At 39.4% G+C, this 16,180-nt stretch overlaps 1 protein-coding gene across 2 annotated transcripts in view; it reads left to right on the top strand.

Moving 5' to 3' along the window:
- sntg2 (syntrophin, gamma 2) overlaps positions 1–7,634 on the top strand; it is a 1,097,028-nt gene extending 1,089,394 nt beyond the window's left edge. For both annotated transcript variants that reach the window (XM_087975850.1, XM_087975858.1), the window contains exon 18: positions 6,681–7,634. In XM_087975850.1, the coding sequence (XP_087831976.1) occupies positions 6,681–6,812 (132 nt within the window). In that variant the 3' untranslated portion in view covers positions 6,813–7,634. The remainder of the gene's footprint in view (positions 1–6,680) is intronic.
- Positions 7,635–16,180: the final 8,546 nt, after the last annotated feature.

The following is a 16,180-nucleotide window of genomic DNA, read 5'->3' as shown; positions in this document are numbered from 1 at the left end:
ATGCCTTCCCACGTTCATCATCAACGTCCAGCTCTGAATGTACAGTTGTTGATCTTTGAGTGATGGACAGCATTCTATCGGCCATCCAGATTCAGGAAACCATCTGCTGCCCTTAGTTGTGTGGAGTTCTTGGATGCATCTAATTAATTGCCCACCTTCTCCCACATAGGAGACGTATCAAGAAGGCAAAAGCACATGGGATACAGGGGTAATATTCAAAATATTCTCAATTATAGAGAAAGAAGGTTTCTTTAGTGACTGGAAACCAGTGTCCATTGGCATACCATACGGACTTGAGTTGGGTCTCTTACATGTCAGTTATATAAATAACTTAGATGACTGTGTAGGGGGTTGGATTAATATATTTATGGATGACGCAAAGTTTGGTTGGGTGGTTAACAATGAGGTTGAGTGTCTTGGACTACAAGAAGATATACAGAGGAACCTCGATTATCTGAATATCAATTAGCCGAATTTCGAATTATCCGAAGAAGATCTCAAGATCCCGCAAAAATGTTACATCAAAGAGGTAAGTGTATTCAGATTACCTGTACTGAAGAGGAGAAAGTGAGGTCTGCAGATGCTGGAGATCAAAGTTGAAACTTTATTGCTGGAACAGCACAGCAGGTCAGGCAGCATCCAGGGAACAGGAGATTCGACGTTTCGGGCACAGGCCCTTCTTCAGGAATGAGCAGAGAGTGTTCAGCAGGAGAAGATAAAAGGTAGGGAGGAGGGACTTGGAGGAGGGGAGTTGGAAATGTGATAGGTGGAAAGAGGTCAAGGTGAGGGTGATAGGTCGGAGTAGGGTGGAGGCGGAGAGGTCAAGAAGAAGACTGCAGGTCAGGAAGGCGGTGCCGGGCTGGAAGGATCCGGCTGAGACAAGGTGGGGGGAGGGGGGATGAAGAAACTGGTGAAGTCCAAGTTCATCCCCTGCGGTTGGAGGGTTCCCAGTCGGAAGATAAGACGCTCCTCCTCCGACCGTCGGGTTGTTGTGGTTTGGCGGTGGATGAGTCCAATGACCTGCATATCCTCGGTGGAGTGGGAGGGGGAGTTGAAATGCTGTGCCACAGGTTGGTTGGGTTGGTTCGTCCGGGTGGCCCAGAGGTGCTCCCTGAATCGCTCCGCAAGTAGGCGGCCTGTCTCCCCAATGTGAAACACAAAGAAACACAAACAACTCAAGCATCATCGACTGGGTATTTTTAGGGAAGGGTTAGTTACACAGCCCTTTGCAAAAGTAAGTGTTTTACAGTATTCCTGGCACTTTACTGGGTCATTCATGAGACAGATGGCCGAGAAAGTAAATGCATGTGCGAGACCGTGCTTCTGTCTTTCTATCACGACACTGAGTTCCCAGAAACTGACAAATGCTCTTGTAATCACAGGAGCTGTTCGGGACGTTATTTAATGCTGGGATTTCATATATAATCTTTATGTGATGGTAAGGATTTAGTCCTTCTCCCTTTAACCTGGAGTTTGCAGAATGCAAAGATTAGATTGTTCAAATAGCAGACCATTACAATTATAGATTTAAACAAAATCTCTGGTATAGTAGAGCATTAGATCAATATGGCTTCCCTTGTTTAAGGTAAAATTGATTATCCAAACAATCAATTTACCGAATGAAACAGTGCCCATCCATCTCATTCGGATACTCGAGGTTCCTCTGAAAATGGGATGCTCAAATGGGCAGATAGGTGGAACTCAGCCCTGAAAAGTGTAAGGTGATATACTTTGGAAGGAGTAATTTGACAAAAAAGTATTCAATGAACGGCATGACACTAGGAAGTTCCGTGTAACAAAGGGACCTTACAGAGGAGGAGGTGCTGGATGTCTTGAAATGCATAAAGGTGGATGAATCCCCAGGACCTGACCAGGTGTACCCTAGACTCTGTGGGAAGCTAGGGAAGTGATTGCTGGGCCCCTTGCTGAGATATTTGTATCATCGATAGTCACAGGTGAGGTGCCACAAGACTGGAGGTTGGTTAACGAAGTGTCACTATTTAAGAAAGGTGGTAAGGAAAAGTCAGGGAACAATAGACCAGTGAGCCTGATATCAGTGGTGGGCAAGTTGTTGGACAGAATCCTGAGGGACAAGGTTTACACATATTTGGAAAGGCATTAGGGATAGTCAATATTGCTTTGTGTGTGGGAATATCATGTCTCACAAAATTGATTGAAGAAGTAACAAAGAGGATTGATGAGGGCAGAGAGGTTAACATGATCTATATGGACTTCAGTAAGGTATTCAACAAGGTTCCCCATGGGAGACTGGTTAGCAAGGTTAGATCTTATGGAATATAGGGAGAACTAGCCATTTGGATACAGAACTGGCTTGAAGATAGAAGAGTGATGGTGGAGGGTTGCTTTTCAGATTGGAAGCCTGTGACCAGTGGAGTGCCACAAGGATCGGTGCTGGGTTCACTGCTTTTCATCATTTACATAAATGATTTGGATGTGAACATAGGAGGTATAGTTAGTAAGTTTGCAGATGACACCAAAATTGGAGGTGTAGTGAACAGCGAAGAAGGTTACCTCAGATTACAATGGGATCTTGATTAGATGGGCCAATGGCCTGAGGAATGGCGGATGGAATTTAATTTAGATAAATGTGAGGTGCTGTATTTTGGAAAAGCAAATCAGAGCAGGACCTATATGTTTAATGGTGGGTCCTAGGGAGTGTTGCTGAACAAAGAGACCTTGGAGAGCAAGTTCATAGCTCCCTGAAAGCAGAGTCACAGGCAGATAGGATAGTGAAGAAGGCGTTTGATATGCTTTTCTTTATTGGTTAGAGTATTGAGTACAGGAGTTGGGAGACCATGTTGTGGCTGTACAGGACGTTGGTTAAGCTACTTTTGGAATATTGCATGCAATTCTGGTCTCCTTCCTATCGGAAGGGTATTGTGAAACCTGAAAGGGTTCAGAAAAGATTTACAAGGATGTTGCTAGGGTATGGAGGATGTGAGCTATGGGGAGAAGTTGAATAGGCTGGGGATTTTTTCCTTGGAGCATTGGAGACTATGAGGTGACCTTGTAGAGGTTTATAAAATCATGAGGGACATGGATAGGATAAATAGACAAAATCTTTTCCATGGGGTGGGTGAGTCCAGAACTAGAAGGCATAAGTTTAGGGTGAGGGGGGAAGATATAAACGGGACCTAAGGGACAACCTTTTCACACAGAGGTTGTTGCGTTATGGAATGAGCTGCCAGAGGAAAACATGGGAGGCTGGTACAATTGCAATTTTTAAAAGGCATCTGAATGGGTATACGAATAGGAAGGGTTTAGAGAGGTCTGGCCAAGTGCTGGCAAATGGCACTAGATTAGGTTGGGATATCTGGTCAAAATGGACAGGCTAGTCCAAAGGATCTGTTTCCATGCTGTACATCTCTATGATTCTGTTTGTTCAACGATCTCTGAAGGCAGAAGACCATGTTAGTAGGGCAGTGGAAAAGGCATATGGGACATTTGCCTTTATCAATTGAGGCAGTGATTACAAAAACAAGGAAGACATGACAGAATTAGTGAGACTGCAGCGAGGGTACTGCGTACCATTCCAGTCACCACTGTAGGAAGGATATGATTGACTGGAGGGGTGCAGAGGAGATTCCCCAGGATGCTGCCTGGGTTGGAGCATTTATGTGTTGAGAAAAGGTTGGATCGGCTTGGATTGTTTTTGTTGGAGCAGAGAAGACTGAGGGACGATCTGATTGAAGTGTGCAAGTTTATGAGGGGCATGAACTGAGTGGATAAGGAGCAGCTGTTTCTCTCAGTTGAAGCGTTGGTCATGAAGGGGGCACAAGTTCAAGGTGAGGCGCAGGAGGTTTCAGGGGGATGACAGGAAAAACTTGTTTTATCCAGAGGTTGGTGACGGTCTAGAATATGCTGCCTGTGACAGTAGTAGAAGAGAGTTGCTTCACATCCTTTACAAAGTACCTGGATGAGCACTTGGCATGTCATAACAATAGAATAGGCTATGGGCCAAGTGCTGGTAAATGAGATTAGGTTGAAAGCCAGGTTTTTCTCACGTGTCAAGGCACACTCGATGGGCTGAAGGGCCTCACGTGCACTGTATGATTCTATGTTTCTAATATTTGTTTTATATTTTCATAACTTGCTACATCTCTCAAACATGAATTAACATCAAGACTTTGAATTTGACGAAGTACCTGAGTTTGAAAAAAATGTTTTGATAACTCACCCACAGGAAGATTATCTGGACTTAGGTCAGAAGCAGTACACTAGCACACAAATTGTTGCCGCATATGTTTTGTTTCACATGTTTTTCTCCCAACTCATTTTGAATTGCACCATTCTAGCCCAGGAAAACTCTGTGCAGTATCATACATAGCTCTGCTGTTTTCATTTCTGGATGAATGGCCTATTGAGACTGGAAAGAGTCATATATGATTAATGACTACACAGGAGAATAACAGGTGCAGAGGGGGAGAACTAGTGGAAAAATTTAGAAAAGCATACTTCTGCTTGACAAGTTGGAAATTCATTCATCATAAGCTGCATACCATAATTATTTCAAGAAGGGTGAAAATTAATAGATGTATCCAGGGTGGGAAACTTACCTGCTCACAGGTAACAAGTTTTTTTTAACATTTCTTTAACAATTGAGCTTTGAGATAATGTCAAGAATGCTTCACATATATTTCTTACTATCAGCAGGGTTTGAATCAGTTCATTATAAATAAAATATTTATTTGTGCTGTTTAGCCTTTTCTAGGAATCACCGATCATTGTATAATTTATTTCGTTTGCCTCAACCAATGTTGCAATAGCAATTTTTTATTCAAAGAAATATTGCAGAGCAAGTCATGAGAAAGCTTTTGCAAAGAAATAGAATTTACTGTAATTTTGAAGTAGGTTAACATGATAATTGGTGTTACATTTATGAAAATTGATTCAAGGTATACAGCACAGGCATTTGCAATAATGACAAATAAATGCATCTTCTTTCATCTTCAACACAAAATTTCAGCCCTGATAGGCATTGCATATTCGGTGCAGAGTGTCACTTATCAGAACTTTCTTTACGCAGAGAGTTGTGAGAGCATGGAAAGTGTTGCCAGCAGCAGTTGTGGAAGTGAGGTCATTGCGGATATTTAAGAGACTGCTGGATATGCATATGGTCACAGAAATTTGAGGGTTGGTACATTATGTTTACCTTACATGAGGATCAATGGTTGGCACGACATCGTGGGCTGAAGGGCCTGTTCTGTGCTGTACTGTTCTATATTCTAGAACTAGTGGACAGCTAAATGGGAATAGGAAACATGATAGGAAGGTAAGGGATTAACATTATCATGTAGACTGAATATGTTTAATGAAGGAATAGTTTGTTTTGCACCATCAGTTCACGTGAGAAGTACTCAATTACTTCACTTGATTAAGTATTGCCATGTAGTAACATCACCAGATCAGAAAATTTATATAAATGATTGAGACTCTTTGCTCAATTAAAAATTGTTAGTGAATTTCTCCTGAAAAATGACCGAGTTACACTTCTTGAGCATATAAGCGGAAATTAGAACAGAGAACTGTGACACTGAGGTTACCTTAACATTTCCTATTGTTTCAGGATTCTTGAGATTTCCCAGGAGAGGGAGAGACTTTATGTAAGCAATAGGTATAAATTGAAGTTCCAGTACATAGGAGGCACCAGCTCCTAGATTCTTTTACTGATATAGCATACTATATTTCCAAAGTGCCATGTAAAGAGAAATCTGTTGGAAAGAATATCCTATTTTGTACAGTCTTTTACTGTCTGTTTCTAAACCATTATTGATTTCCAATAAAAAAATAAATGCTGACAGTAAATATGTAAGATGTTAGGATAGTTTTATGACTTTAGAGAGTGTTAATCTCTTTCATTGTATTGCAATTTGACGAGCAGTTCATCAAAGAACAGCTGGAACTGATTTAGTCTTCTGTGGAATTTCGGTAGACATTTTAGCATTGTTGGAGTTATTATATTGCCCTCAAAGTGTGTTCCTTAAGTTTTGAGTGTTTAGCACTTGAGTCTCTGAATCGGAAGTCTGCAGACTGAAATCCTACACTATGACTTGAACTCCTAGTACACTTGACATTTCAGCGCATAACTGAGCAGCAAGGAGAGGGATGTAGAGGCAGAGATACAGCATTTGAGGTGCATTATTTGAATGTGGCAACAGACCAAAGTCTTCTCTGCCTGTTTCAGCAAACGTAAAAGATCCTATCATACTACGTAAAGAAGAGCAAGAAGCTGTATTAGTGTTCTAGCTTGCATATTTCACTCAAGAACAAAAGCAGATTAAATGGTAATTATCTCATTTGCTGTTGATAGAAACTGACTGTGTAAATTGGATATTGCATTTGTATTTATACATCAACACCAATTATCCTTCAAAAGAAAGTAATTAATTGGATGTGAAGTGCTTTGGTCCATCTATAGAATCGATAAAATCCTGTAGTTCATTCATTCAAGAAATAACCAAATTGTTGATGATTCTACTAATGGATTGGTTGTTATCTAAATTATGTTGACAATGGCAGAAAAACTAGTATCATCTTGATTTGCGAAGCTATATTTCTTTCAGAGTCTAACCACTGGCATGAAAAGGCTGAATAGAGAATAATAGGTTTATTATAAGCCATGGCTAGTATCTAATAAAGCAATTTGTGTCTTGTTGCAGGAATTGGAATTCCCTGATCTGACGGCAGTGTTGCATTGTATACATTCATTCATAGCAGCTAAAGTGGCAGCAGTGGATCCAGTATTCGTAGACAGTCTGAGTGTTGCACGGAAGTACATGTATAGCAGCTGAGAATCGAATTTCAATCACAGAAAAAGTGTATTATTTTATATAGAATAATTGCTTTGTGTCTATACTGCTGAGGGGTGCACAATGGGTAATGGCGCCCAAGCAAATCAAGGGTTAGGGGGGTGATTTTGACTGCAGCCAGAGTGTAAAGTGGGTGATGTGAATCAGCCATGAATAAAATGAATTGCCGACTAGCAGAAATGTATAACGGACAAAGTCACAATCATCCCCGTTGTGTTTTTAAATAAAGAGAGATTAATGGTTAAAGCACTTTTGAGAGATATCTACAAAGCATATTTCTTTATAATGGAAGCGACATGTGTCCTTGGTATGTGCAGCACTGTTTTGTGTTTTATTTTCCTTCTCAGATGAAGTCTGCAGTCTCCCAGTGCCAGTTGTAAAAATGGAAATCTGAGTTTCAAACTTCATTATACAATCCATAGTTCATACTAACAAAATACTCTGATGCAAAGTGTGTGCTTTGGCTTCTTGGAAATCCTCTTTTTGTCATTGGTAGCTGTTTTTTTATGTCATTCTTTTACTTTTACAATCATGGTCAAGTGTTCATTCTTTTTGATTTTGGGAAACGGTGTATTTAAACTTACTGGATTAGAATGAGGAGCAAGCCATTTAACATTGAGATGAGGAGGAATTTTCTTGAGAGGGTGGTGAATCATTGGACTTCTCTAGCCCATTGGACACTCCATTATTTAACATTTTCAAGACAGAGATCAACAGAATCCTAGAATCTCTACAGTGTAGAAGTAGATGATTCTATCTTTTCTATCTTTTGAGTCCACAACAACCTTCCAAAGCATAGGCCACTGAGGCCCAACACTACCCTCCCCCCCCCCCCCCCCCCCCCCCGCCCCCACCCAATTCTGCATTTCCCATGGCTAATCCACCTAGCCTGCACATCCCCAGACTGTGGGAGGAAACTGGAGCACCTGGAGAAACCCCACACAGAAACAGGGAGGGTGTGCAGACTCCACACAGAGTCACCCAAGGGTGTAATTGAACCCAGGCCACTAGTACTGTGAGGTAGCAGTGTTAACCACTGAGCCAGCACATGCTGCCCTAGATTTCTTGATTCTAAAAACATCAGGGGTCATGCTTTGAAGGGGATGCTTATCATGATCTAATCACAGTCTTGGTGGGCTGAATGACCTCTGCCGCCTCCTATACAAAAGAAAGCTTGCTTAAAGTTTTGTAAGTTTGCAATTATGTTAAGGACATTTTGTGTTACATTGTCAATATGGGAATTACTTATTCAAAGTATTAAGGCAATATCTTTTCATTTGATTAAGTTTTTTTGAATGCAAAACAGATGTATAAACAATTGTGGAGATTATAGTTTATCCACAGCTTACTCCATTTTCTTCTAAATGCAATTTTGAATCACCTGAACAAATATGTTCCCCTCGTTTGTGAGAAAAGATAGGACAGAATAAGAAAAAAAGTTGGACATTGCTTGAAGTACTGTAATAATCCTCCAAGTCCAGTTAGTCTGAGATGCCCTGCACAGAACAATGATATAGTCTGCTGACTGGCTCCAAGATTAATAGATGCCAGCTCTCAAGGGGAAAAAAATAGGGGAACTGGCTAGTTCAGCAGAACATGATGGGATTTATTTTTCTCCTTTTTTAGAACAACTCAAAAATCTATTAAAACAGCACAGACATGAATTTAATAAAAACACATCAACCATTACATTCAATATTGGAACATCGAGATAACTTCTATATTACTAAACAAAATTTTAAAACTCAATCCAAATTCTCAAAGATCTAAGAGAGAAGGTTGAATGAATTTTATCCAGTATCAGGATTTAATTTTAGGAAAGATGAGTACTATAACAACGTATAAAAAATTGACAGTTTTAATCTTTCACTATGGGCTTTAGGATGGGAAACTATGTTTGGACTCAGTGAACTTGTTAAAAAAGACGCAGAAAAAATTCACCAAAAGACATGAAATTAGTTATTCCAAATTCATCATGTGCAATTGGTTTGCAAACATTGTGTATTGGTTGATTGACAGATACTCATTTCTTATGCTGATGAAGGTTAAGTTTCATTTATTGATTAAGAATTGGCAAACAAGACCAACATAGAGTTAAAGTAAATTAGATTATGTGCTGTTATGTACTGGTAATGACTAACAGTATCATGGATGCCTAAAATAAGTAAATATTTCCACTCATTGGTAGCCCTCACCTTAAAGCAGAATAAAACTGAATTATTCTCTCATATCTAATATTCATGCATTCACTTTTGGTTAAGTGATAGGTTGCATGGGAAGCAGAAGGTCATATGACTCCTCCTTCCAACCATAATTTGACACACTTGGACACAATACCTTGCACTAGGTAAAAGACTAGTAGATCCAAGCCCAATCCCAAATTCTGCTGATTCCACCCTTCCCAGCTCGAGGGCTATATCTTTTAGTGAAAATTTACTAAAGAAGATTACATAAAACTTTTAAGACTTGCTGACTTTGTTTTATTTGAAACTGAATTACAATAGTGAAAATAATAATCCTTAAATGAATAATATTAGTGTATCATGGTTAAAGAAGACATGGAACATTGTTAAAAATCTTTCACCAACAAAAGTTGCCTATTCTGATCTCCCAGCAGTAAATGTTGCATTGTACTCAAGTAGTTTAATTTATAATATTAGAACATTTAAAAATTAAATAATATTAGAAGAACACGGGTTACTAATCCTGTTTCTTCTGTTTTTGTGACTAAACAGTGCCAGATTTTTGATGCAAAGTAAAATAGGCTTCATTAACAATTTTCATAGACTATCGTATTTCCACTATTATTAAAACTTAAGCAGAAAAGGAAGTGTGTCAAAGATTTTCTTTAAAGTTGCTCATGCTCCACTAGAGAGAGAGCTTTTTTTCTGAACAGTATCTGGTTTAGATATGTACATAGTGATTTTGCCATATTTCTGGCAAAGTTGTAGCGGCAAAGGGAGTGCAGCTTGAGGCAAGGTTCAGGTTCACTACAGAATGGTATTCCTGCGGGAAGCTGTGAATCAAGCTATGCATTCACTCTGTATCTCCTCAAATGTATCCTCAGAAGAAGCAAGTTGCATTGTGAGAGACTTTAGTCAGTCATTCATCAGTCTTAATCCTCATGAAAAACAAATATCACATGTAGACTTTGCAAACCTATATTTGCAATGTGGCATGTCAGTGGATTCATGTTTTATCTGTTTAGAATTCTTCTCTCTGCTTCTTTAATTAAACCCATTTAGAATGACTGATTTGATGATTTTGCTCAAATAATTGAAACATTAATTGATAAACATGCATACAACGTAGTTTGGATTACTAATGGCCAGACAGTCATTAATCCAGTGTAGTTAGAGTTGTGTGTGGGGACACTGTGGAACCCGGTTACCTGGTACCCTACTCAGCTGGCATCCAAGACACCCCTAGCCTTCAGGCATCCTAACCTCACGATTACCTCATATGTTTACTGTTTGACTGCAGCTGTCAAAGCGGTTGTCATTCTGAATCTTTAAATTTCAGAAATTGGCTGTTGACAGATGTCGAAAGGAGAGAATAGTTTGCCTTCCCGTTGCAATTTTGCCCCATGAGGGAGATCTGTCAGAATGGAAGTAGAGGTTCACATTTCTGAAGGAGCCCCATCAGAAATGCATCACTCTCTCCTTTCATAGAAAAGAAGGGGCGGAGTGGTAATCTGCTTGAGATCGCCACTCTGAGGAAAACCCAGTGCATTAGCTCAGAGCAGACATGATTCAAAACTCTTGTAGTTTGTTTTGTGTTCCAGAAAAATCACATCAGTACCCTTACGACGTTTTGACCGACTGAATTAACGTCATCTTATTCTGGCAACACTTTATGCGTCTCTGAAATGCAAATGAACAAAAATATAAGTCTAGAGCTTCTGTGAGGGAGCAGAGACTTTTTGAGCACAATTCATCAGTCAAGGTGCCATAGAATTTCAAGTGCAAATTGCTTCAGTGCACATAGGGACTCTGTAATCTCTTGCACAGGTTTTAAAAACATTGAATGGAGTTAGTCCTACCCATGCTTTTGAAGTTTCTGCCCCTTGTGACCACTTGTGAGCTTCAGTATAGGGTCTTAAAATATGACTCTTTTTTAGACAAGGACACCTACAGGCGTCTTTTTAAAAAAAGCTTTTAATTTGCCAGGAATCAGAGCACTGCACGCCAATTTAACTTGGAAGTGGTTCTGTTGAGTTTTTTAAAAATTAATTATCTGGAAATTAAAATTAGGTTACTCTCATGTACTGGACTAGACAGTGATTAAAAATGCCTTTTTTTGTGGTAATAAACCTATTTTCAGCTTGATTAATTAAACTGCACCAGATTGCCACCCTTAAAGATATCAAGGATTTTTAGCATAATAATTTTCAAAAGAATGATGTTAAAATGCTGCCTAATTGTGTTGCTTCATGAGTGACTTTAATTATAGTGAAATGATAATGAATTTGAGTGGAAACTTGAAAAATAAAACATTCTTCAACCTAGCATAAATTTAGATGTGATTTTTACCCATAATAATTAATTCCATGAGGTATTATGATTAGTTAACTAGCTAATGGTAATTCACCAGAACTTTACTAGTCACATCACAGAAACCTCTATCTAATTTTGCTCAATTAGAAAGATTTGTAATTTTATTAACAAATAGTCAAGGCAGTCAATTAGTCCCCAGCCCTTTGATTAATGGAGGCATGTTCAGGTAAGAGCCAAGGTATTTAATGTGCAATTTAAGTGGTATAGCAAAAACTTTCCATTTTCAAAATTATTGTAAAAGCCATAATATGTAATTTTGTCAGTTTCATGCAGAGATGCAGCTGCTCAGTGAAGTTGAATAATACTTTAATTATTTTTATTAATCATTTAGAAAGGTAGGAAAGTAGAATCAGATGTAGCGTGAATTCGAATTTAGACTTAGCATGCAGTTCATATTTATAAAGGACACTGACAATAAAGTCCTCAGAAGATAGAGGATAGTGATGACTGTTCAACTAGTGACATCTATGTGTGTTCACTATTTGATCATTAAGAAGCAGATGTGGATTCAAGATCTAGTTCTTAATATTGGATCAGTGAAAGCCCAACAAAAATACTGAACATTGTCTGCAAGCAATTTGTCAATTACTGGAATCTATGGTACCAATACGTATATATTTGTCATCTTGAAATATTGCTGGAAAAACCCAGACTGAACTCATCATGTTAAACCTAATTTGTAGCACACAAAGGTATTTCGTCATTCAGTGCATATGCTCAATTTTTTTCAAGATGAGCATTAGGATAGGTATCAATAAACCATGCAAGAATAGATATTAACCTTTTATAAGAGGAACTTTGAAACATATGGGTGTGCCCAAGTTGTGATGATTTGGAGATGCCGGTGTTGTACTGGGGTGTAAAAAGTTCAAAATCACGCAACACTAGGTTATACTCCAACAGATTTATTTGGAAGCACTAGCTTTCAGAGTGCTGCTCTGAACCACCTGATGAAGGAGCAGTGCTCTGAAAGCTAGTGCTTCCAAATTAAACCTGTTGGGCTATAACCTGGTGTTGTGTGATTTTTAACCCAGGTTATGTGTTAGTGTACTCTCAGTATCTAATTTTGAGTTGGAGACAGCTCTAAGTCTTAGAAGAAGCAAGTCATTGCTCATTCATATTGGAAGGATATATACAAATGCTTGAAACATTTGACCAAGTTGACTCAGAGCTTTGAGCTTCCTGAATAACATTGGCCACAACTTTCCTAATAGCAGCAAATAATCCTTACAATGTGGAAGCAGGCTATTCAATGCATTGAGTCGACACTGAACTGTCTCACCCCCTCAATAGAGTCATAGAGATGTACAGCACGGAAACAGATCCTTCGGTCCAACTCATCCATGCCGACCAGATATCCTAACCTAATTTAGTTCCATTTGCCAGCACCTGGCCTATATCCCTCTAAACCCTTCCTATTCATATCGTCATCCAGATGGCTTTTAATTGCTGCAACTGTACCAGCCTCCACAACTTCCTCTGGCAGCTCATTCCATGCATGCACTATCTTCTGCATGACAAAGTTGTCCCTTAGGTCCCTTTTATATCTTTCCCCTCTCACCCTAAATGCCCTCTCGTTCTGGATTCCCCACCCCAGGGGAAAAACATTGTCTATTTAACCTATCCATGCTCCTCATGATTTTATAAACCTCTATAAGGTCACCCCTCAGCCTCTGACAGTCCAGGGAATATGGCCCCAGCCTGTTCAGCCTCTCCCTATAGTTCACATACTTCAATCCTGGCAACACCCTGCATTTCCCATGGTGAATCCACCTAGGCTGCATATCCCCAGATACAATGGGCAGTTTAGCCTGGCCAGTCCACCTAAACTGCACAACTTTGGACTGTAGGAGGAAACTGGAGCATGCTGAGGAAGCCCATGTAGATGCTGGGAGAATATACAAATGCCTCACAGACAATTGCCTGAGGGTGGAATTGAACCTGGGTCCCTGGCCCTGGGAAGCAATATTGCTAACCACTGAGCCACCAAGCCTCCCATCAGGGAAAGCTTTCATCATATATATATCTTTCTCCTTCCTTTTTGTCTTCATATAGCATTTCCATATATCTGAGGCCTGTTAGTCATGGCCCTTCTCACGTGTATTATCCATGATCTCACAATGAGGCGAGCAGAAAAGGCAGGCCACAGGTACTGAACACAGGGACTGAATGCCTACTGCCTCAGTAATTGAATACCTATTCTAGCCATCTGAACTAACAGGCCTCACTTTTCAAAATTGATCGCAGAAATCTACATTAATATGATGTCTTATCCAACGAGAAGCCTTCTGTAGGGAATCTGTGATGTCTGAGAATCAAATTGGGATCAACCAATCAGATTGAGACAGACAGACTACAAACCTGGAAGTAAATATTGCAGAGGAAACAATTTAAATATTATGCAATACTGATGGATTTAAGAAAGAAAAATAAACATGAAGAAATGAAAGCGACCAAAAAGTCTGCAATATTAATTTTCTTGCAAGGGAATTAGATTACTTACAGTGTGGAAACAGGCCCTTCGGCCCAACAAGTCCACACCGACCCACAACCCACCCAAACCCATTCCCCTACACCTAATACTATGGGCAATTTAGCATGACCAATTCATCTAACCTGCACATTTTTGGACTGTGGAAGGAAACCGGAGCACCCGGAGAAAACCCACGCAGACACGGGGAGAATGTGCAAACTCCACACAGTCAGTCGCCTGAGGCGGAAATTGAACCCGGGTCTCTGGTACTGTGAGGCAGCAGTGCTAACCACTGTGCCACCGTGCCACCCACAAATGGGACAGTACACTTGCAAAATTGAATTTCAGGGTATGCCATTTAAAAGAGCCATTCAGAACTAACCTTACAACCTTCTTCACTGCAAGACTGATGGGCAATCTTCTCAGGTTTGCACTGTTATATTGCCAAATCTAAGGTTATCAGGTTAGCGAGGGAGCAAGGTAGCTGTAATGCTAATCTCTGAATGTCTGCACCTAGCTGCTCCTGTGCAGATAGCTGAGGTTTCTGTCAGGTTTACCATCTTATAATGGTGATCCATGATAGCCTTACTTGTTACTATTATAGCAGGAGCTGAGCCAATATTTTGACAGGTATCATTCAAGTCCGAGTAACTTATCTTCACAATTCAAAGTTGGCGATCAACACAACTGGAGTTCCTTTAAAACTCCAAAAGAAACATAGAATAATTCTAAAGAAATGAACTGCTCCATTTATACAGAAATGTACACAACAATGAGTTGGATGAGTAAACTAGTTAGTTAATTCTCAGGAATTAATCTTGTCTTAGTTAAAATGGAGGCTGGTGCTTCAAGTAAAAGCACTTTTCTAGCCTTGAGAAGCCATTATTAAAACCTCAATATGCGACTTAGCAAAGCTATGGTAAATAAATATTCTATGGCTCTATTCCTTAACCCCAATCCTGGAAAAACACCCATCAATGACCCATTAATGACTCTGTGATCTCTGAGTGAAATTGAACAGTAGCATCTACCTCTGGGCAGTTCTATATTGCACCAAATCCTATTATAAACTGTCTAAACATTTCATTTAAGATTCTAAAAAAAGTCAGTTTTTTTTTAAAATTGTACTTGGAATGAAAGTTAAGCAAGTCTAAAAGGTGAACATATAATTGTGTCATCCTATTTCTTATCAGTCCAAGAGATTAACAATACTTAACATTGATTAAATGTTAATGGTGTGTTCAAAAACAAAATATTTTCAAATTAAGCTAACCCACTTAGAGAAATTCAGCTTGTAATATTGCAACTTTATGTGGCTACTGGGAGCAATATTTTCTTTTAATCTTGCTTGCCTCATTGTGACTAGATTTACCAATAAAAATTACTTCAGGCAGTTAGTTGTTAAGCATACAGATTTTCAAAAACATTGGCATTACCAATAGATCAAGGAGAAATTCATATGGGACTTAATTATTTTGAGAAATCTGCTTATTATGAGTTGATGGGAAAGTAGGAGAAATATATTATCCCTACAAGATTGAACTTCGAAAAAAAATGTCTCAGCACCACAGTCGAAAATAATGAATCTGCTAAGATTTATCATCACAACAGACCTCCCTTTCTTTGCAAAATATGATCCTGTCTAAATTCCTTTAATTCTTATACAGCCTGAAAAAAATGTGTTGTCACCTCACCGATCCATTCTCATCTCCTTTCTAACTCCCAGTTTGTACGTCTCCAAACAGTGTGAGCCCCTCACATAGCATCAAATAGCCCTGACTAATGTTACCTCTGAAATTCTCACTGTGCTACATAATTGGACCTAGTTGTTTTTCATACCATTCTCCTAACACTTTGCTTCTGTTGTCTAGCTCTGAGCAACTCTGCTCACTTGGTTTTACTCTTACCAATCACAACCAGGAAATCTCCACTTCCCACTGCTGCAACACTACCTTGAAAATTCCCTAAGAATCAATTCTTGTTTCCATCCTCTTCCCCAACTGCATGATATGCAAAGGCAGCATCTGTAAATGTGGAGATCAGCTTCTACAGTTATGTCATTCACAACTGCTTCAGTCTTCCATCACTTCTTTCTACTCCCCCACTTCCTTTCTGTAATTAGACTGCTTAGCTAACATTCAGTCTTGAATGTGTTCAGTATTGGGAAGATCAAAATCATTGTCTTTGGGCGCCCCTAATGGTAAAGTCATATCATCGTTGTTTGCTAATTGCCCGTTATAATGGACTATTTAATGCCTAAACTGATATTTCAACCGATATCCTCTCCATCACAAAATATGGCCTACTTTAACTGAATGACC

This window comes from Chiloscyllium plagiosum, unplaced genomic scaffold (genome assembly GCF_037043375.1).
Source record: "Chiloscyllium plagiosum isolate Xiang-an unplaced genomic scaffold, Cpla_swu_hap1 HiC_scaffold_3, whole genome shotgun sequence".
Classification (NCBI taxonomy): Eukaryota; Metazoa; Chordata; class Chondrichthyes; order Orectolobiformes; family Hemiscylliidae; genus Chiloscyllium; species Chiloscyllium plagiosum.
The sequence above is the reverse complement of the archived record's forward strand: the minus strand, read 5'-3'. Positions and strand labels throughout refer to the sequence as shown.